The sequence below is a fragment of the Rhinatrema bivittatum genome, chromosome 3 (genome assembly GCF_901001135.1).
Source record: "Rhinatrema bivittatum chromosome 3, aRhiBiv1.1, whole genome shotgun sequence".
Taxonomy (NCBI): Eukaryota; Metazoa; Chordata; class Amphibia; order Gymnophiona; family Rhinatrematidae; genus Rhinatrema; species Rhinatrema bivittatum.
In genome coordinates, this window is record NC_042617.1 from 2,434,483 (window position 1) to 2,457,647 (window position 23,165).

At 49.2% G+C, this 23,165-nt stretch overlaps 1 protein-coding gene across 8 annotated transcripts in view; it reads left to right on the forward strand.

Moving 5' to 3' along the window:
• KLC4 (kinesin light chain 4) overlaps positions 1 to 23,165 on the forward strand; it is a 253,009-nt gene that overhangs the window by 23,895 nt on the left and 205,949 nt on the right. For all 8 annotated transcript variants that reach the window (XM_029592801.1, XM_029592805.1, XM_029592802.1 and 5 more), the window contains exons 5-7: positions 914 to 1,139; positions 5,100 to 5,187; positions 5,281 to 5,382. In XM_029592801.1, coding sequence (XP_029448661.1) covers positions 914 to 1,139; positions 5,100 to 5,187; positions 5,281 to 5,382 — 416 coding nt within the window. The remainder of the gene's footprint in view (positions 1 to 913; positions 1,140 to 5,099; positions 5,188 to 5,280; positions 5,383 to 23,165) is intronic.

Consider the following 23,165-nt stretch of genomic DNA (forward strand, 5'->3'; position numbering starts at 1 on the left):
CTGCATGGAGCGGCAGTTACTACCCTTAACAGAAACATGGGGGTAACCTGCATGGAGCAGCAGTTACTGCCCTTAACAGAAACATGGGGTAACCTGCATGGAGCAGCAGTTACTGCCCTTAACAGAAACATGGAGGTAACCTGCATGGAGCGGCAGTTACTACCCTTAACAGAAACATGGGGGTAACCTGCATGGAGCGGCAGTTACTACCCTTAACAGAAACATGGGGGGGTAACCTGCACGGAGCAGAAGTTACTGCCCTTAACAGAAACATGGAGGTAACCTGCATGGAGCGGCAGTTACTACCTTTAACAGAAACATGGGGGTAACCTGCATGGAGCAGCAGTTACTACCCTTAACAGAAACATGGGGGTAACCTGCATGGAGCGGCAGTTACTACCCTTAACAGAAACATGGAGGTAACCTGCATGGAGCGGCAGTGACTACCCTTAACAGAAACATGGGGGGGTAACCTGCATGGAGCAGAAGTTACTGCCCTTAACAGAAACATGGAGGTAACCTGCATGGAGCGGCAGTTACTACCTTTAACAGAAACATGGGGGTAACCTGCATGGAGCGGCAGTTACTGCCCTTAACAGAAACATGGGGGTAACCTGCACGGAGCGGCAGTTACTGCCCTTAACAGAAACATGGGGGTAACCTGCATGGAGCGGCAGTTACTGCCCTTAACAGAAACATGGGGGGTAACCTGCACGGAGCAGCAGTTACTACCCTTAACAGAAACATGGGGGTAACCTGCATGGAGCGCATTTACTGCTGTGGGAGGCTTGCTGGGCAGACTGGATGGACCATTTGCTCTGCCGTCGTTACTGTGTTACATTACTGTTAGATTTCTGGAATAAATAGTTATTTCTCTGAGGTGTACATGTAATTGATTGCCTGTATCTATTAGTGCCTCATCAACACAGCAGTGCTGCTGCTGCGGCCCAGCAGGGAGGATACGAGATCCCCGCACGCTTACGCACACTACACAACCTGGTGATACAATATGCGTCACAGGGGCGGTATGAGGTGGCTGTGCCACTCTGCAAGCAAGCCCTGGAAGACCTGGAGAAAACATCGGGCCATGACCACCCAGATGTGGCTACCATGCTGAATATCCTGGCCTTGGTATACAGGTAAGGAGGGGTGAGAGGTATCCGTGCTGAGGGTGAGAATAGGAGAGGGGTAGCCTTGCTGGACATGTGAGAAGGGGGGAGGGATGTCCCTGCAGTCATATAGGTAAAGAGGAGTGAGTCTGGTGAGCAGGGGGGGGGGTATCCAAGCCATATATCTTATCTGTAGTGTAGCGGTGGAGGAGAGAGAATCCTGCTGGATATGGGGGGAAGATATCCATGCCATATATCATGACTGGTGTAGAGGAGGTAGGGGAGAGTTAGTATCCACGCAGTGCACCCTGGTTGTGGTGTAGGGAAGAGGTGGTATCCACACAGTGCACCCTGGTTGTGGTGTAGGGAAGAGGTGGTATCCACACAGTGCACCCTGGTTGTGGTGTAGAGGAGGTAGGGGAGAGGTGGTATCCACGCAGTGCACCCTGGTTGTGGTGTAGAGGAGGTAGGGAAGAGGTGGTATCCACGCAGTGCACGCTGGTTGTGGTGTAGAGGAGGTAGGGGAGAGGTAGTATCCACGCAGTGCACCCTGGTTGTGGTGTAGAGGAGGTAGGGGAGAGTTAGTATCCACGCAGTGCACGCTGGTTGTGGTGTAGAGGAGGTAGGGAAGAGGTAGTATCCACGCAGTGCACCCTGGTTGTGGTGTAGAGGAGGTAGGGAAGAGGTGGTATCCACGCAGTGCAACCTGGATGTGGTGTAGAGGAGGTAGGGAAGAGGTGGTATCCACGCAGTGCACCCTGGTTGTGGTGTAGAGGAGGTAGGGAAGAGGTGGTATCCACGCAGTGCACCCTGGTTGTGGTGTAGAGGAGGTAGGGGAGAGTTAGTATCCACGCAGTACACCCTGGTTGTGGTGTAGAGGAGGTAGGGGAGAGGTGGTATCCACGCAGTGCACCCTGGTTGTGGTGTAGAGGAGGTAGGGAAGAGGTGGTATCCACGCAGTGCACCCTGGTTGTGGTGTAGAGGAGGTAGGGAAGAGGTGGTATCCACGCAGTGCACCCTGGTTGTGGTGTAGAGGAGGTAGGGAAGAGGTGGTATCCACGCAGTGCACCCTGGTTGTGGTGTAGAGGAGGTAGGGAAGAGGTGGTATCCACGCAGTGCACCCTGGTTGTGGTGTAGAGGAGGTAGGGAAGAGGTGGTATCCACGCAGTACTCCCTAGTTGTGGTGTAGAGGAGGTAGGGAAGAGGTGGTATCCACGCAGTGCACCCTGGTTGTGGTGTAGAGGAGGTAGGGAAGAGTTAGTATCCACGCAGTGCACCCTGGTTGTGGTGTAGAGGAGGTAGGGAAGAGTTAGTATCCACGCAGTGCACCCTGGTTGTGGTGTAGAGGAGGTAGGGAAGAGGTAGTATCCACGCAGTGCACCCTGGTTGTGGTGTAGAGGAGGTAGGGAAGAGGTGGTATCCACGCAGTGCACCCTGGTTGTGGTGTAGAGGAGGTAGGGAAGAGGTGGTATCCACGCAGTGCACCCTGGTTGTGGTGTAGAGGAGGAAGGGAAGAGGTGGTATCCACGCAGTGCACCCTGGTTGTGGTGTAGAGGAGGTAGGGGAGAGGTGGTATCCACGCAGTGCACCCTGGTTGTGGTGTAGAGGAGGTAGGGAAGAGGTGGTATCCACGCAGTGCACCCTGGTTGTGGTGTAGAGGAGGTAGGGAAGAGGTGGTATCCACGCAGTGCACCCTGGTTGTGGTGTAGAGGAGGTAGGGAAGAGGTGGTATCCACGCAGTGCTCCCTAGTTGTGGTGTAGAGGAGGTAGGGGAGAGGTGGTATCCACGCAGTGCTCCCTAGTTGTGGTGTAGAGGAGGTAGGGAAGAGGTGGTATCCACGCAGTGCATCCTGGTTGTGGTGTAGAGGAGGTAGGGAAGAGGTGGTATCCACGCAGTGCACCCTGGTTGTGGTGTAGAGGAGGTAGGGAAGAGGTGGTATCCACGCAGTGCACCCTGGTTGTGGTGTAGAGGAGGTAGGGAAGAGGTGGTATCCACGCAGTGCACCCTGGTTGTGGTGTAGAGGAGGTAGGGAAGAGGTGGTATCCACGCAGTGCACCCTGGTTGTGGTGTAGAGGAGGTAGGGAAGAGGTGGTATCCACGCAGTGCACCCTGGTTGTGGTGTAGAGGAGGTAGGGAAGAGGTGGTATCCACGCAGTGCACCCTGGTTGTGGTGTAGAGGAGGTAGGGAAGAGGTGGTATCCACGCAGTACTCCCTAGTTGTGGTGTAGAGGAGGTAGGGAAGAGGTATCCACGCAGTGCACCCTGGTTGTGGTGTAGAGGAGGTAGGGAAGAGTTGGTATCCACGCAGTGCACCCTGGTTGTGGTGTAGAGGAGGTAGGGAAGAGTTAGTATCCACGCAGTGCACCCTGGTTGTGGTGTAGAGGAGGTAGGGAAGAGGTAGTATCCACGCAGTGCACCCTGGTTGTGGTGTAGAGGAGGTAGGGAAGAGGTGGTATCCACGCAGTGCACCCTGGTTGTGGTGTAGAGGAGGTAGGGAAGAGGTGGTATCCACGCAGTGCACCCTGGTTGTGGTGTAGAGGAGGTAGGGAAGAGGTGGTATCCACGCAGTGCACCCTGGTTGTGGTGTAGAGGAGGTAGGGGAGAGGTGGTATCCACGCAGTGCACCCTGGTTGTGGTGTAGAGGAGGTAGGGGAGAGGTGGTATCCACGCAGTGCACCCTGGTTGTGGTGTAGAGGAGGTAGGGAAGAGGTGGTATCCACGCAGTGCACCCTGGTTGTGGTGTAGAGGAGGTAGGGAAGAGGTGGTATCCACGCAGTGCACCCTGGTTGTGGTGTAGAGGAGGTAGGGAAGAGGTGGTATCCACGCAGTGCACCCTGGTTGTGGTGTAGAGGAGGTAGGGAAGAGGTGGTATCCACGCAGTGCACCCTGGTTGTGGTGTAGAGGAGGTAGGGGAGAGGTGGTATCCACGCAGTGCTCCCTAGTTGTGGTGTAGAGGAGGTAGGGAAGAGGTGGTATCCACGCAGTGCATCCTGGTTGTGGTGTAGAGGAGGTAGGGAAGAGGTGGTATCCACGCAGTGCACCCTGGTTGTGGTGTAGAGGAGGTAGGGAAGAGGTGGTATCCACGCAGTGCTCCCTAGTTGTGGTGTAGAGGAGGTAGGGAAGAGGTGGTATCCACGCAGTGCACCCTGGTTGTGGTGTAGAGGAGGTAGGGAAGAGGTGGTATCCACGCAGTGCTCCCTAGTTGTGGTGTAGAGGAGGTAGGGGAGAGGTGGTATCCACGCAGTGCATCCTGGTTGTGGTGTAGAGGAGGTAGGGAAGAGGTGGTATCCACGCAGTGCATCCTGGTTGTGGTGTAGAGGAGGTAGGGAAGAGGTGGTATCCACGCAGTGCACCCTGGTTGTGGTGTAGAGGAGGTAGGGAAGAGGTGGTATCCACGCAGTGCACCCTGGTTGTGGTGTAGAGGAGGTAGGGAAGAGGTGGTATCCACGCAGTGCACCCTGGTTGTGGTGTAGAAGGGGTGGCTGAGGGGTTGCTATACTGACTGTGGTGTAGTTATCCAGACTCCTCCAGGTGTGTAGATGTGCAAAACATAGCAGTTGCTGGGATTTTGGAGCCTGAGATGTATGTAGTGGTCCTGTTGATGGAGAATGATTGACTGGGTATAAGAGATGAACGCATTGTTTTTAATATTTGTAATACGTAAACAACCTCAGGGTTTGAGAGAGAGAGGAAAATGGACCCAGGGATCAGTGATGACATAGAAAGGACTTGGTGATTGGTTTCAGGAAAGGACTTTTCTGCTGATGACTTGCGAGGTGCCCAAGGGGGAGGGAGATATCAGGATCTGTACTTTTAGTAACAAGAGGAGCGTTGGGACTCATGAAAGGGGAAGGGCTCCGTGTGAGGGGTGATAGGTCTCAGGAACTGGTGATAAGGCAGAGGCTTTGCAGATGATTAGCTAAGGAGGATTATTTTATTTAGCAATTGAAAAAGCTGTGATTGCCATCTGTGATTCTCTTATCTTTCAGAGATCAGAATAAGTACAAGGAAGCTGCCCATCTGTTGAATGATGCCCTGTCCATCCGAGAGAAGACTCTAGGGAAGGACCATCCTGCGGTGAGTATCCAGCAGGAGTCCGTGGATGTGGGGGTGGCCCATCAGCTGTCCGTCTGCTGATATTTCATGCTTCTCTCTCATGGCTCTTTGTAGGTTGCTGCCACCCTAAATAACCTGGCTGTGCTGTACGGTAAAAGAGGGAAATATAAGGAGGCTGAGCCGCTGTGTAAGAGAGCACTGGAGATACGGGAGAAGGTAGGCAACTTTTGTTGATCCCTCCATATGTTCGAATCAGTGCCTGCCTCCTCAGAAAGTTCACGGGCAAACATTGCTTTGCTTAAACAATCGTGTGTTGTAAGAAAAGTAATAGAACATAGGCTCTCCTAATCTGTGTGTGCCTCATGGTTACATGTGAGTTTCCATGGCAGTTCTGGGAGTAGTACTGAGATGCACTGAATGAATATGAGACGTTAGAAGTCTGAGCAAAACTTAGGCGCTTGCACAGTCGGGATAATAGAAGTAACTAGCAGCTGTATCAGTCTGGCAGACTACGAGTACAGTAATAGGGAATCCCTGTACATACCCAGATCAGTCCAGACTCCTGGGGTTTGCCTTCCTTCCAGCAGATGGAGAACAGAGAAAACTTTGCAGACACTGCTACATAACCTGAGGTGCCAACTGCAGTCCTTCAGTATTTCTCTGTCTCCAGCAAATTTATTTATTTTTTATTTAAAAACTTTTCTATACCGTCGTATAGTAGAGCACCATCACAACGGTTTACAGTTAGGCACAAATATGTCGTAGAGGTGCAAAACCTGAATCTCCCTCCACCACTGTCACCAGCCAATTTGAGCTCCGAGGAGGCCCCTGGGGGGGGGGGGGGGCATTCGGGGGAGGATGAGGACCTCCTGGAGGAGGTCTCTGATTCTTTCACCTTCTATTCAGATTTCGTTCTCTTGCTGCGCAAAGCTTATTTGGCCTGGAAGGTCACAGGGCAGCTTGCCTCCAATCGGAGCATCAGAAGGTCCGCAGCCCAAGAAATCCAGGCTTTTAGGGGCTTCTGGGGCTACCAGGGTTCAGCGAGTCCTTGGGTTGGCCGCTAGGGACCCAGCTGTGGAGAGGGAAAAGCCGAAGGTGGTTCGTCTGTTCCACATAGGGGATCAGGGGTCCCAACTTTGTCCTTATGGAGTAAGGCATAAAGGTTCCACAGGAGGAGTCCGATCAGGAGGGCGTGGATCTGGTCATGGATGGCTTTCGTGGTCCAGCAAAAGCTTTTCCGTTCCATAAGTCAGTAAAAAGTTGGTGGTCAGGGAGTGGGATTCTCCGGAGACTTGCTTGAAGTGGGTAGAACAATGGATAAGTTATAATCCTTTGCCTGGGGACACGCTGGAACTCTTGAGAGTCCCGAAGGTTGATGCCTCCAACTCTGCATTTATTAAGAAGACAACTATTCCGATGGCCGGTTCTGCAGCTTTGAAAGATTTGCAGGACAGAAAGCTCAAGGTCCATCTTAAAAAGATTTTTGAGGTGTCTGCTCTTGGCATCCATGCTGTGGTGTGCAACAGTTTATACCTCAAGCTGGGCTGTGATGGGTGCAGTAGTTGCAGGCTGACAAGGCCATGACTGTCTCGGGGTCCAGGCAGGCGGAGCGGCTGGAAGCTACGGTTGCTTGTGGAGCTGATGCATTGTATGACCTCATTAGGACTTCCTGATGTCTGCACTTTTGGCCAGGAGGCTTCTTTGGTTACAAAACTGCTTGGCGGACGTTTCATCTAAGTCTTGGGAGCATTGCCTTTCAAGGAAAAGTTGCTTTTTTTGAGAAGACTTGAGGAGCTGATAAAGTATCTTGGGGAGAATAAAGTGCGCAAGTTACCGGATGATAAGCCTAAAAGGCCAAAATGTTGTTTTCCTTTGCATTCTTGGTTTTGAGGGCAAAGGTGTTTTCGGCAAGGTAGGGCTTCAGGAGGAGCCCAGAGGCAGGTCTCAGGGAGGCTGCAATCCTGGAACCCGTCCTTTCAAGGCTGAATGCCGAACAGGGATGGCTCTGGCCAGGGTAGTGGCAGAGCCAAATCTGCCCAATGAAACGAGGCCAACCCATTCCTTAGTCCTGATCATAGGGGGTTGGTTAACTTTCTTACGGGGGTGGGCCAAGATCACGTCAGACCAGTGGGTCTTAAGCGTGATAAGACAAGATTATGCTTTAGAATTTGCTCATCCGCTAAGGGACCTGTTCATGGTCTTTCCTTGCGCCTCAGTGGAAAAGAGGCTGGTGGTGCAGCAAACCATCTACAGATGCTGGGAGCCATTGTTTTTGTCCCCCTAGAGGAATAAGAGACAGGACGCTATTCCATTTAATTTGTGGTTTCTAAGGAGGGGGGCTCTTCATCCAATTCTGGATTTAAAGAAAGTAAAAGTGGCTCTCATGGTTCCTCGTTTTCAGATGGAGACTCTGCGTTCTGTCATCATAGTAATGCGCAAGGGAGAGTTCTTGGCTTCCCTGGATCTGAATGAGGCGTACTTGCAAATAGGGATCCAGCCAGACCATCAGGGGTTTCTCTGGTTCCTCATCCTCGGGAGGCATTTTCAGTTTTGCCCCCCTTCCGTTTGGTCTGGCAACAGCTCCAAAGGACTTTTACCAAAGTTATGGTGGTGGTTGCGGCAGCTCTCGGGTAGGAGGGGAGTGCTAGTTCACCCATGTCTGGATGACTGGCTCATTCGAGCAAAGTCAGAGGTCCTTTGCAAACAAGCGGTGGACTTGGTGCTGCAGTGCTTGCAATCCCTGGGATGGATAGTGAATTTGTCAAAGAGTCATCTCTCCCTTTCTCAGGTGTTGCAGTTTCTGAGGGCTCGTTTCGAAACCAGGGTGGGGAAAGCCTTTCTCACTGAGGAGCTCATTGTCAAATTGCAGTCGCAGGTTCACAGGCTGTTTGAAGAACCTGGTACCCAGAGTTTGGGATTACTTGCAGGTTCTTGGTTCCATGGAATCTACTTTGGAGCTGGTTCCTTGGGCGTTTGCTCATATGAGGCCTCTGCAAGCGGTGCTGCTTTCCCAGTGGGATCCATTGTCGGAGCAATTTCAACTTCCACTACCTCTCACAGAATTAGCCAGGTCCAGTCTCTTGTGGTGGCTTGGTCGGGACCAGTTGTGTCACGTGGTGGACTTGGAAGTTCCGGCGTGGATGGTGGTTACCACAGACGCCAGTCTCTCCAGTTGGGGAGCTGTCTTCCAGTGGTTGGCGGAGGAAGCATTGTGGTCCATCAATTGCTTAGAAATGAGAGCAGTGCAGTTGGCACTGCGGATGTTTTTTTCTCTCTTGCAGCAGTCCAGTCAGAATCTTGTCAGACAATGCGACGATGGTGGCTTACATTCACCGCCATGGTGGTACCAAGAATCAAGTGGTATCTTAGGAAGCTGGAAAGTTGATCTGCTGGAAGAGCAGCATTTGGCGTTGAAAGTGGCTTTTCAAATAGCCGGGACCAATAATGTGCAAGTGGATTATTTTCAGCCAGCAGCAGCTAGATTTCGGAGAGTGGGAGTTATTGGAGGAAGCAATGCTCCTCATCAGTTATAGATGGGGCAGATCCCACATGGATTTAATGGCAACTCGGCGGAATGCCAAGGCACTGCATTTCTTCAGTTGCAGAAGAGAGCGCGGAGCAAAGGGGGTCGATGCCTTGGTCCTTCCTTGGCTGCGGGACATTCTGCTCTGTTCATGCCATGGCCGCTAGTGGGTAAGATATTATGGCGAGTGGAGATTCATCCAGGAGACATAATTCCTGTGGCTCCAGAGTAGCCTCGGAGGCCTTGGTTTGCAGATCTGATCAACCTAGCGATGGACGGACTGTTGAAGCTCACTAATCTGCCAGAGCTTCTGCATCAAGGCCCCATATTTTCAAATCAGGTGGCTCAGTTTTGTCTTGCAGCTCGGCTTTTGAGAGGAATCGCTTAAGGGGAAAAGGATATTCTGAGTGTCATTTCTACTCTGTTGCAGGCTAGAAAGATTTCCTCCTCCTTGGCGTATGTGAGGGTATGGAGAGTCTTTGAAGCTTGGTTTGTGGAGCAAGGGGTTGATCCTATGCAAGCTTCTGTGGCACATATTCTGACCTTTTTGTAAAGAGAGTTGGTGAAGAGTCTGACCTTTAACTCCCTCAGAGTTCAGGAGGTGGCTTTGGGCTGTCTTCGAGGCAAGGTGCAGGGAGCGGCTCCAGCTGCACATCTGGATGTGGTGTGTTTCCTCCGGGGGGGGGGGGGGGGGGGTGTGAAGCATTTGTGCCCTCCGGTTCAGAAGCTGTGCCCCTCCTGGAGTCTTAACTTAGTTCTTAACAGCATGTGTGCGGCGCCATTCGAGCCTTTTAAAAGGGCTGCTATGAAAGATCTCACTTTGAAGATGGTTTTCTTGGTGGCAATTTGTTCCGCTAGAAGGATCTCTGAGCTTCAAGGCTTGTCATGTAGAGATCCTTTCATGAGGATTTCAGATTCGGGGGGTCACCTTGAGGACAGTTCCTTCCTTTTTGCCAAAGGTGGTGTCGTCGTTCCACTTAAGACAGTCAGTGGAACACCCAGCTTGCCCAAATTTGGATGCCATGGTGCTTCATGCAATCGAGTTGTGACTCTTGGATGTCAAGCATGCATTATTGTGGTATCTTGAAGTCATTAACAGCTTCCGGTTGTCGGATCAACTTTTTGTGCTATGGAGTGGTGCAAAAAAAGGGTCATAAGGCGTCAAAAGCCATGATTGTGTGGTGGTTGAAGGAAACTATTGGATCCACGTACATCTGTTGGAGGCATCCTGTCCCGGAGGGGTTAAGGGCTCGTTCCACCCGTTCCCAGGTGGCCTCCTGGGCTGAGTGTCAGCAAGTTTTGCTGCAAGAGATTTGCAGGGCGGCTACTTGGAAGTCATTGCACACTTTCGCCAGGCATTATCGTTTGGATGTCCAGGCCCCAGAGGCCATGGGCTTTGGGGAGAGTGTGCTTCGAGCGGGACTCTCACAGTCCCATCCCATTTAGGGAAGCTTCGGTACATTTTCCTCCTGCTACACGCGGCGACCGAAGACCTGCGCGACCGGCGCCGGAGCCCCACCGGGGGAAGGTCAGGTCAGTGCTCGGCCTCCCCACCCGGGGGACCCCAACGCCAGCCGCGCGCGCCGAGGCCCAATCCGGCGGACACTACGAGGTAAAGCGCTAAGGCCCGCCCAAATCAGAAACTTACCAGCCAACCAGAGAGAGCCCGACAGGGCTTTAAATCCCGACTGCAGGCGCCATTACCTCCTTTTCCTCCTGCTACACGCGGCGACCGAAGACCTGCGCGACCGGCGCCGGAGCCCCACCGGGGGAAGGTCGGGTCAGTGCTCGGCCTCCCCACCCGGGGGACCCCAACGCCAGCCGCGTGCGCCGAGGCCCAATCCGGCGGACACAACTCAACGAAAAGATATAAAAAGACAAACTAAAAGATTAAAAAAGCAGGGAAACACGCTAAGACCCGCCCAAAAATAAAGTAGCCAGCCAACCAGTTAAAGCTCGGCAGAGCTTTAAATCCCACCCAGCTAGGCGTCGCGCGCCGAAGGAGCACGACAAAGGGGCTTGCCCCTTTGTGTGCCCCTTCGTGTGAACCTGAGCACAACAAGAAACCACCTATGCTAAACGACTCTGCCACACAACCCAGCCTACACTACCGAAGCACGCTACATCAACTTCATCCAACCATTCGTCCAGCGACCTCATTCTCCAGGGCCACACAACAGCCTTTCCAACACTCACAAGCTTCTCCAGCATGTAATCAGACTCTCCAGCATTCATCCAGCCTCCAGCCTCTCCAGCATTCACCCAGCCTCCAGCCTCTCCGGCATTCATCCAACCTCCAGCCTCTCCGGCATTCATCCAGCCTCTCCAGCATTCAGTCAGCCTCTCCAGCATTCACTCAGCATTCTCCAGCATTCAGTCCAGCATTCAGTCAGCCTCACCAATACTTAGCGCAGCATCTTCAATATCGAAACATTGCTCCCAACCAACTGAACCACAACAATGCACCTCTGCACCATACCCAAAATCTGGCACAATCTCAGAAAGCACACAAAACCTGCAATTCATCACATCGCACGACAACAAAGGCTTTTACCAATAATAATATCACCTATAACACAAATCCTAGGACTCTCTTTATTTACCTTAACTCTATTCAACGCTCAGTCTCTTTCCAAAAAAATGGACATCCTCAGTATCTCATAGAAGTCAACCCAGATATCTGTGCAATTACAGAGACATGGCTAAAACACACAGATACTGTACTTACAAATCAGCTGCCCATTCAATCTTATGACTTATTTTCTGTCCCCAGACCCAAAAAAAGAGGTGGGGGACTCCTCCTTGCAGCAAAAAAAGGACTTAATATAACCTTACAACTTACCAACGCCTCCACCAAACTAGAATTCTCCCTCTTTAAATCGGATCAAATCCAAATAGCCTTAGTCTATGCCCCACCAGGTACCTTAGAACTGGATCCCTCCCCACTGATCGAAATTATAGCCAAACACATAAACACTGACAAACCTGCTATAATCCTCGGAGACTTTAATTTACATGTAGACGCTACTCCACAATCCATAAACTGCCAAACTTTTCTTTCCTTACTCAACCACTTGGGCTTCGCTCAAATTATCAACAGTCCTACCCACAAGGCAGGCCACACTTTGGACCTCATCTTTATTAACGAACCCTTCAACATTCACACCAACCCCACTTGCTTACCAGTTCCATGGTCAGACCACAGAGTCATCCACACAACCCTTAGGATCAACAACCCCCCACCTCAAATCACTACCAAATCCACCATCCAATTCAGGAAACCTTGCTCTCTAGACATACTCAGTGAAAAGATGTCCGAAGCTTTAAATCAACTTGACCTCACAGACGCAACAACTGCTACCACCTCTTGGATCAATAGTAACAATAAAATTGCAGATAAAATCTGCCCAACTACAACCAAAACCATACAACCTACATTAGACAATAGAAAACCTTGGTTTACAGCCGAACTTAAATCCCTCAAACAATCTCTTAGAAAAAAAGAACAAAGCTGGAGAAAAAACTCATCCACTTCGACACAAACCATCTACAAATCCCACCTCAACACCTACAGGAATACTATCCTTAGAACAAAGAAAGAATTCTACGCAAAAAAAATACACAACTTCATTTTCGACTCAAAGGCTCTTTTTTCTTACGTCTCCTCTTTAACCAAACCATCTCCTCCCACTATCCCAGACCACCAAGCGCTCAACAAAGCTAACGAACTAGCCAACTACTTCAAGACAAAAATCACTAACCTTACCCATTCAATTACATCCAATAGCCCCACCTTAACACACCATCTAACAACAGTGCCGCAACAAAACACAAGCTTGGACTCATTCGAGCTCACTTCTTCACTGGAGATTGAAAATACACTCAAAAAACTAAAACCATCCTCACACCCATCAGACCCATTACCAACAAATCTCCTCATTGCCATACCAAACACCATCTCAAAACCAATAGCAGAAATTATCAACACATCCCTGTCTCAAGGCTTAGTTCCTAACCAGTTAAAATTGGCAATCCTGAAACAGTTACTAAAGAAACCAAATGCTTCTCCATCAGACCCAGCTAACTTCCGACCTATTGCAAACTTACCACTCATCGCCAAACTGATGGAAAAAATTGTCAACAAGCAACTGTCAGAATATCTGGAAGATCATAACATTCTATCCCTAGCTCAATATGGCTTCCGAAAACGACTAAACACCGAATCTCTCTTATTATCGCTCACTGATACCATCCTCGTGAACCTGGAGAAAAAACAATCTTACCTGCTGGTTCTACTTGATCTTTCTGCGGCGTTTGATACGGTAAAACATACTACACTTATAGACCAACTAGCTAATATAGGGATCAAAGGCACAGCTCTCAAATGGTTTCACTCCTTCCTAAGCAACAGATTCTACAAAGTAAGGATAAACAACAAAGAATCGCATCCAATCCTTACAGAGCAAGGAGTCCCGCAAGGATCCTCACTTTCTCCCACCCTATTCAATATCTACCTCCTCCCTCTCTGCCACCTACTCTCAAACCTCAAGCTTACCCATTACCTCTATGCAGACGACATTCAAATCCTTCTCCCGATTACAGAATCCCTTCAAAAAACCATCACTTACTGGAACGAATGCCTACAGCCCATTAAGGAATTACTCTCAAGCCTCAACCTAGTATTGAATGCCAATAAAACCGAAATGCTCATTGTCTCTCAGGATCCCCTCACAATCTCTTCTAGCCTCTCTCTACCAAACGCTAATAACATGTTCTCACCGGACGTCGGAGACCTTGGAGCATGGCTTGACAATCATCTTAACCTAAAAAAGTTCGTAAACAATACCACGAAGGACTGCTTTTACAAACTGCAAGTCCTCAAAAAACTTAAACCCCTCCTTTACTTCTCCGACTTCAGGCTAGTACTTCAATCCATTATATTATCTAAGCTCGACTATTGCAACTCCCTGCTACTAGGTCTACCTAACAACACGATCAAACCATTACAGATGGTACAGAATTCGGCTGCCAGAATTCTAACAAGCACTAACAAAAAAGATCACATCACCCCAATCCTTAGTAACCTACATTGGCTTCCCATTAAACAAAGGATACTCTATAAGGTACTCACAATCATCCACAAAGCGACAAACAAAATAGCTCCCATCACGTTAAGCTTTCAACTCCAACCGCACACATCTTCTAGACCAATCAGAAGCGCTTACAAAGGATCACTGCATGCCCAACAAGTAAAATCATCTCTGAGCAAAAGAGCGCTATCCTTAGCAGGCCCCCACCAGTGGAACATGCTCCCCCCAAATCTAAGACTTGAACCCAATCATCAAGAGTTCAAAAAAAGACTAAAGACTCTTCTTTTCCAACAAGCCTTCCCAGACTCACAATCCTACCAAGACGGAAAGTCTTCCCAAATAAGAAGTATCCCCTAATTATGGTCACCATACAAAGTCCTACCTTCAGGTCTCTGCAACTGGACAACAATCTTTGAGTTCTAAAAATTAATCTTATTATTTATATTTTCCTCTGCAACTGGACTACAATTTCTAAGTTCAAAAATTCATTTTATCTTATTATTTATATTTGGCATGGTTAATATGTCACTATATCCAAGTTAAATAGTTAAATTATACAGATTATATTACATAATTTTATTAATTACAATGTTAAACTATACTATATTATTTATTATCATTATGTTAAATTGTCATCCAGTTATATTGTTCCATATGTGCCACTGTTCTATGTAAAGCCCCTTATCTCTGTTGGGCAGTTTATCGTTATATGTAAACCGGAGTGATTTATAGTCTCTATAAGAACCTCGGTATATAAAAATTAAAAATAAATACATCCCAGGAGTCTGGACTGATCTGGGTACATACAGCGAAAGGAAAATTGGTTCTTATCTGCTAATTTTCATTCCTGTAGTACCAGAGTCCCACCCAACTGAGGGAGGGAGTTTTTGGAGAGTCCACTCGATCTGTTATTGTAATTAATCTCAAGAATGGCACTGGTTTGGTTATTCTTGCACATTATTGGGTTTTTTTTAAGTGTGGGCAAAGTATCTGTTAAGTTTTCTCTTTCCCACTGCTCATTCAGGGGGATGGTATTTTGTTGTTGGTATTGTGGCTATCTTGGCTTGGGTACTTATCAATACTGAAGGACTGCAGGTGGCTCACCAGGCTATCTAGCCCTTAGCCTCCCAAACTTGCTTGCATAGGATTATTTCACTTCCTCATTTTCTCTGTCGACTCCTTGCCCTATTCTATTTAGCTAGTATTGTTATTAGTTTTATCAATTTTTATTTTATCTCTATTTTTATGTTTCTTATTGGTGTATTTTATTGCTTTTTATAATTTTATGTATGTTTTCCTTTGTAAACCGCTCTGAACTTTGGAGGAGGCAGCATATAAGAACTTTTAAATAAATAAATAAATACAGGAACAAAAATTAGCAGATAGTAATTTTCCTTTTTTTTTGATCTAAATGGAAAACGTGACAGATGAGTCTGTGTGGTTATGATGAACTGATAAATCCAAATCCTTTTTGGCTCATTCGGTTTGCTGCCATTAAAGTCTATGGGGGAAGCAAAGCAAGCAGTTTTTGTACTTTGTTCCTGCTCCTTTCCTCTTCGTTCCCCAACTGGTTCAATCATGTATCATCACTTTGGCTGCTGCATGTCAGAACCTCAGCAATTCTTTTTAAGTGAAAACAAAACTATGAGCAGTGTCCTTTTGTGCATCCATTCCTGTTGGATCTCGGAGAAAGAAGGAAGATATTCTGAAGCTTCTTGCTTGAAAACTCAGAGTGAAAGAAGAGCTTAGAAAAGATAATTCACAAGCAAAAGCAAAATGTGCTGTTAGTCATTCGTTGAGCCTGTGCCTAGCCGTGGTTTGGGGTGTGGTGTCTAGTAGAAGTAGAAAGTCTGTAATCTCTGCAGGATGGTTAGAGTGTGACACAACAGCTGACACTGCCAGTGGCCACAGGAAGAATTCAGATGGAGACATTCTGTGCACTGCAGTGACTTAGAGGTGTAAAGGTGTGTTACTTTTTACTGATTCTTGTGTGTGTGGCCTCTGATACTAAGGGGGTCATTTACTAAGCATTTTCCCCTTAGATCCAGAATGAGAGAGAACCTTTAGTAAAAGGGCCCCTAAGTTTGACTTATTTTCTTAGTATGCACAGTCTGCAACCTCAGTTCCCTTGCTGTGCTCTGCCTCTGACAAAAGTGACTGACTGGCCCACTACCTGTTCAGAAGTTTTGTTCTTTATAATAATTTATACCATTTTTGCCTGGCACAGATGTCAGACTCACTGGTCTATAGCTTCCTGGATCACCTGTGATCCCTCTTTAAAAACTGGCAATCCTGTTCATACCCCAGATCAGTCCAGACAAGTGGGCTTTGCATCCCTACCAGCAGATGGAGGCAGAGAAACAAAGACTTTGAGGCGCTGCTACATAACCTGAGGTGCCACCTGCAGTCCCTCAGTATTTCTCTGTCTCCAGCAGATGGTAGAGGTGCTAAACCCGCAGTCTGGAGTTAAATAAAAAAAAGAAAAAGAGAGAGAGGTTAGAGAAGAGGAGACGCTCCCTGAAGTGTTAGGTTCCTTCAGGTGGAGCCGAGCAAGCAGCAGGTTGGAAATCCCTGGGCAGCTTCATACACAGCAGTTCCAGGGGTCCTGGCTCCCTCTGCATACCTGAAGGCTTCTTCCCACTTGAGGGACCAGCAGCAGGAAAGTATCCTTAAGGGATTTTCTGCCTGTTTGGTTTGTTTTTGGCTGGGCTGCTCCTGCCTCTTTTAAGAGTTAAAAAAAACCAACCCAAAAGAAATGGAGTGGCAGCATCTCAGGCCGTTTCCTTGCAGGACAGGCCAGAGCTGGGTAAGGAGCGTTGCGGGGACCACAACGCTCAGCAAATGGCTCGGGGGAGTCGACCTGGGCTGGACGGCCGTTTTCCCTTGCTCTCCTTGCTTTCCCGCTGCAGGCCCGATCGGGTGCGCCTAAAATGGCGCCGCTGGCAGTCACATGGCAGGAAAGAGTATCACACTTGCAGTCAGAGTCAGGGGCAGCTTAATTCAGCAGCATTATGCCATGACTGTGCCTTGGCAGGGAAGGTTCCTCAGGGGGAACCGAGCCCAGGTGCAGGACCATGCGATCCCAGGGTCCAGTGGCTGACTCGGCAGGGGATCTGGAAGGTTTTACAGTCAGGGGGAAAGCATCGGCCGGGAGGAGAGCTGAAGCAGAGCACGGAAATTCCCCTCCCCCATTGTCGCCAGTGTTTACAGTGGCGCAGGAGTTGGGGGAGGATCAGGCTAGCCCTGGATCAGATGAAGAGGATGACATGGGCTTTTCCACAGATTTTGTTCTCCTTATGCCAAAGCATTCCTGGCCAGGAAGAGAGTGAAGGCTAAGCAATCTGCGGGCCATCAGGCTCGTCCCACTGCAAAAGCACCAAGGACCTTCTCGACCAAGGGGTCAGGAGACTTTTGTGTCCTGGGCCTGGATCATCTGGAAGATCCTGGTGGTTGGGGGGACTCTGACCTCGATGACCCAGGTAATGATCCCAGAATTGCTCTTAGGGTGGATCCTGGGGACCCAGCAGATTCCAATCGGGGGGGGGGGGTATAGATAAGGACATGACTGATCTGGAGGTTTTGGTAGCTGAGGGAGATGATCCCGGGTGGTCTGTCTGTTCCATAAGGAGGAACTGAAGCCACTTATTCCCCAAGTCCTGCAGTAGCTGGGTATTAAACTGGTCCAGGAGGAGGTGGACAATGAGGGGGCGGCCCTGGTCTTGGATGGTCTCTGGGGTCCTCCTATGGTCTTTCCGCTCCTGAAGAAGGTCAAGAAACTGGTAAGCCGGGAGTGGGATCTCCCTCAGGCAGGCCTGAAAGTGGCCAGGTCTATGGCAAAGTTATATCCGCTAACTGAGGAAGTTCTTCAGCTGTTGGAGTTGCCCAAGGTGGATGCTTAGGTGTCTGTGGTCACCAAGAAGATGACTATCTTGGTGGTGGGGTTGGTGGCCTTTAAGGATGTACAGGATCATAAGCTGGAGATTTATCTGAAGCTCATGTTCAAATTCTCGGCTTTGAGTCTATGAGCATCGATCTGTAGTAGCTTCATGCAGAGGGCATGTTTGCGCTGGGTCCAGAAGGCTCAGAAGAAAGTTTCACCTGCGACTAGGGCTGATAGCCAAGCAGCCCAGGTGGAGGCCAAAATTGCATATGTGGTGGATGCTCTTTACAACTTGATCTGGACTTCGGCCAGGCAGCACAGTCACGGCGGTCTCAGCATGGCGTTTGTTATCAGCTGACCAATTTTGCAGCCATATGTTGTCCAAGTATCAACTCTGTAATCTTCACTTCAAGGGAAAATTGATCAAGTTTCTGGGAGAGTCAAAGGGTCAGAAGCTGCCAGAGGACAGGAAGATGGCTTAGAAAACCATTCCGCCTCATTCCCATTTTCGGGAAGGATGCAGTTTTCATTCTCTGAAGGGATCTGTGCTGGTGCAGGGGCAGAGACAGGGTTCCAGACGGCAGCAGTTCTTTCAAGGGGTTTGTAGGAATCCGAGAGAGAGCTTTGGCCAGGGGAGGCTGGGCCGGTAAGACCTCTCAATAAGACTAACGGGGTCTGCTCTCTCTCAATGTGGGTGGGGGTGGGGGGGGTAGCATCTATCTCTATTTTATGAGGAGTGGACCAGAATTACCTGTGATCAATGGGCCCTAGAGGTAATAAAAGACAGCTGTGTATTAGAATGTTTTTGACCCATCCGGGATGTTTTTGTGATATCTCACTACAGGGCGAGAGAGAGGCAGCAAATGATTTGAGCTATGTTGGGATGCCTTCAGGACCTGTGCATGATAGTCCTGGTGCTGACAATGGAGCAAGGGCACGATTGGTACTTAATTAATTTTGTTGTCCCAAAGAGAGAGGGGTCTTTTCGCCCCATTCTCGATCTGCAGAAGGTGAATGTATCACTGCGGGTTCCCCGTTTCTGGATGGAGACATTGCGGACTGTAATAGCAGCGGTTCATGAGGGAATGTTTCTGGCATCTCTAGACTTGATGGAAGCCTATCTCCAGATTCCCATCAGAGCAGAGCATCAACAGTTCCTGCATTTTGAGGTCCTAGGGCAGCATTTCCAGTTTCGGGCCCTCCTGTTTGGTCTGGTGATGGCGCCACATACATTTATGAAGGTGATGGTAGTGGTGGCAGCGGCTGTCTGCAGGGAGGGGCTCCTGGTTCATCCTTACCTGGACGACTGGTTGATTCAAGGGAAATCGGAAGAAGAATGTCGACAGTCTTGGTGAGGGTGCTGGATCTGTTGCACTCCTCAGGCTGGGTGGTCAGATGGGCAAAGAGTCACCTGTACCCCCCCCAAATGCTGGATTACCTGGGGGAGAGATTCAATACCCACATCGGGGAAAGTTTTTTTTTTCCACCTCAGAGAGGATTCAGAAGCTGCAAGCTCAGGTGGGAATGTTACTGAGATGTCTGTTCCCAGGGCTTGGGATTATCTTCATGTTCCTGGGGTCAATGGCATCTACCTTGGATTTGGTGCCTTTGGCATTTCCTCACATGCATCCGCTTCAGGGGGCACTGCTCTCACATTGGAATCCGTTGTCAGAAGAATTTCATCATCTATTGCCGCTTCTGAGGGCCTCCAGGTTCAGTCTGTCATGGTGGCTGTTTCGACCAAATTTGGAAAAGAGGATGGATCTGGAGATCCTGAGCTGGGTGGTGGTTACCACAGATGCCAGCCTCAAGGGTTGGGGAGCAGTCTGCTGAGGGTGGTCAGCGCAAGGTCTGTGGTCACCAGAGGAAACAGCATGGTCAATCGGTTGGAGACAAGGGTGGTGTGCAGAGCATTGGAGTTTCTCCCGCTGATCCAGAGTCAGATGGTCAGAGTGTTTTCAGACAATGCTACTACAGTGGCATATATCAATCGGAAGCAGGGCATAAAGAGTTGCACAGAGGCCCAGGAGGCTCAAATACTTTTTGTCTAGGAGGAACTACATTTGAAGGGAATAGCCACTTCTCGTGTCGGGAGTGGACATTGTGCAGGTGGACTATCTCAGCTGATGGTTGGACCCGGGAGAATGGGAGCTGTCTGTAGAAGCCTTCGATCTTATCCAGTCCCGTTAGGGCAGTCCTGGTCTGGATCTGATGGTGTCCAGGAGCAGTACCAAAGTGGCAAGGTTCTTCAGTCGCAGGCAGGAGGTCGGAGCCAAGGGTATCGATGCTCTGGTACTTCCGTGGCCCGCAGGGATTCTTTTGTATGTGTTCCCTTTGTGGCCTCTAATAGGCGGGTGTTATGACGCATCGAGAGACATCCGGGCTGAGTGGTGCTGGTCGCGCTGGAGTGGCTGCATTGTCTGTGGTTTGTGGATTTGGTTCAGCTCTCAGTGGACTGGCCCTTGAGGTTGGCTTATCTACAGGGGCTATTAAGACAAGGTCCTATTTTCTTGGATCAGGCGGATCACTTCCGTCTCACGGCTTGACTTTTGAGAGGAGATGTTTGCAATTGAAAGGTTACCCAGAAGCAATCATATCCACTTTGCTTCAGGCTAGGAGGCCAGCCAAGTCTATGGTGTATGTCTGGGTGTGGATAGTATTCAACAAGTGATGTGTGGAGGAAGACTGTGACCCATTGCGGGTGGACATTCCACAGGTGTTGGCTTTTCTGCAACATGGCCTTTCCAAGGGCTTGGCTTACAATTCTCTGCAGGGTCAGGTGAAAGCCTTGGGTTGTCTCAGAGGCAAGCTCCGAGGGAGGTCGTTGGCCTGTCATCCGGATGTAGTGAGGTTTCTGAAGGGGGTCAAGCATCTGCTGGTGTGTAGGTTGTGTCTAGTGTGGGGTCTGAACTTAGTCTTGTGGGTGCTTTGTGGACCTCCATTTGAACCATTGAGGAAGGCCTCTTTGAAGGACCTCACTCTGAAGGTGTGAGGTCAGCTCAAAGAATTTTGGAGCTGCAGGATTTATCCTGTAGGGAGACTTTTCTGAGAATCTCGGATGAGTGAGTGTCATTGCATACTGTTCCCTCATTCCTTCCTAAGGTGGTTTCTTCCTTCCATCTGAGTCAGACGGTAGTGCTTCCTGCTTTTCCAAATTGGTCGGCCAAATTGTCTGAGTCCAAGGAGCTCCATCTCTTGAATGTTAGTCAGGTGTTGTTGCATTATTTAAGTCACCAACAGTTTTCGATGATTGGATCATTTGTTTGTGGTGTTTGGAGGTGCAAAAAAGGTTGCAAGGCCTCCAAGGACACAATAGTGTGTTGGCTGAAGGAAGCGGTTATCTCTGCCTTCGTTTGCAAAGGAAGGATTACGTGCGCACTCTACTAGAGCACAGGCGGCTTCTTGGATTGAGTGTCAGTTGGTTTCACCGCAGATTTGTAGAGTGGCGGCATGGTAGTCTTTACATACTTTTTCTCACAATTACTGGTTGAATATTCAGACTTCGGGTGAAGCATCGTTTGGCAAGAGTGTGATGCGTGGGGGTCTTTTGTGGACCCGCCCAGTTTTGGGGATGCTTTGGTAGATCCCACTTGTCTGGACTGATCTGGGGTACAAACAGGAAAGGAAAATTGGTTCTTACTTGCTAATTTTCGTTCCAGTAGTACCACGTCCCTGGGTATTTTATTTACTCAAGACCTTTGCGGCAAGTCCGTCTTTTTGTCACACTTTCTGGGAAGAACAGTCAGGTCGGACATATTCAGAGTCTTCAGAAGATGACCTGGTTGTTTTTATTATCTCCCTTGGACTGTTAGTGTTTATGCTATGTTCAGGGGTTTTCTATTGTTCAGGTTAAGTGTTTTCCCCTTATTTACACAATAGCTGGGGTGGTTGATCTCTAATTTGGCTTGGATGCAGGTCAATACTGAGGGGCTGCAGGTGTGCACTCTTGGTTATGTAGCAATGTCTCAAAGTCTTTGGTTCTCTGCCTCTATCTGTTGGTAGGGTCGCAAAACCCACTTGTCTGGGCTGATCTGTGGTACTTCAGGAACAAAAATTAGCAGGTAAGAACCAATTTTCCTTTACATTGGCAACCTTCCAGTCTTCAGGTACTATAGACGGTTACTGATAGTTTACAAATTTCTAATAGAAGGTCTGCAATTTCACTTCTCAGTTCTTTCAGCACTTTGGGGATATATACCCATCTGGTCCAGGTGATTTGCTACTCTTTAGTTTGTCAGTTTGCCCTAGTACATCATCCAGGTTCACTGAGATTTGTTTCAGGTCCTCTGAATCATCACTTTTGAATATCATTTCTGGCATGGGTATATCTTTGGGTGAAAGCACAAGGGGAGAGCGGAGTAAAGGGCACACACATTTAGATAAACAGCAGAGTGATGTGCAGCAATTAATTGTACTGAACAACAACACTTTAGAAAACCATAAGTTTTTTTTATTCTGTTTGTGCACGCAACAGTTGTGCACAAGAGTTCAATCTCAGAGTGAAATGTTGATTGGAAAACCCCAACACGGCCATGTTTTGCGTCGGGCTGCGTCAGGGCAATCAAAGTTCAAAAATATTTAGATCTAAAGAGAACGGCTAGTTGTCAGCCAGCGTCTTGAAAATTGAAGTTGAATCCACAGCTCAATTCATGGCTACGCTTCAGAACGGTGAAGTCCCCAGGGACTTTCTCATGTGTTAAGGCTGCATAAGGTGGAAGGGTTCCATCGCTGGGATCATCGCGGAATGGAGCAACAATTCAGGAACCGGACCCGAGGGTCTCCAATATTGTGAACTTATAACTTTGAAATTTCTACATGTGCAGATGGCTGGAGAAAGAATCAAAACATTGGATGTCCCTGGGACATCGTGACCAAGTTTCCAGTGTGCAAGGCTGATTTACATAAGCTCCATCTTTCACTCCTTAAGACCCTTGGTACAGGTACACCGGCGTCGGCGAGCAAATTGGCCCGGCGCACTCCCGCTGCCCCACACCCTGATGCCAGCCCCTCACCAGTGACCTAGGCGAAGGCCAGGTGGGGGGCGGCACTAAGCGGTCGCATGGGTATCATATAACGCATCCGCCGTGTAAGCCACCGCGGACGCCATCCTATTCGCCTGATCTGCTTACTCTGGCGGCAACACCTGTGATGTGAGCATTTGCTGGACCCACCCGAGGGTCGCTCGCTGCATGAGGCTACTGCAGACCGTCGCTCTAACACAGAGCGCTGACATCTCAAAAATGCACTTGAGGAGAACTTCTAGCCGCCTATCCTGTAAGTCCTTAAGAGCCGTCGCTCCCGTAACAGGAATGGTGACCGCAGTAACCGACGCGTCCACCTTGGGAATCCTGAGGGATATCCAAGGCTTCCTCGGGTAAAGGGTACAGTTTGCCCATTGCCCATCCCACCCGCAGGGTCGCATCCGGAGATTCCCACTCACGAGTGACCAATTGCTTAAGCATTGGGTGAAAAGGAAAAATTTGGGGCAGGGCACGCAGCCCCGAGA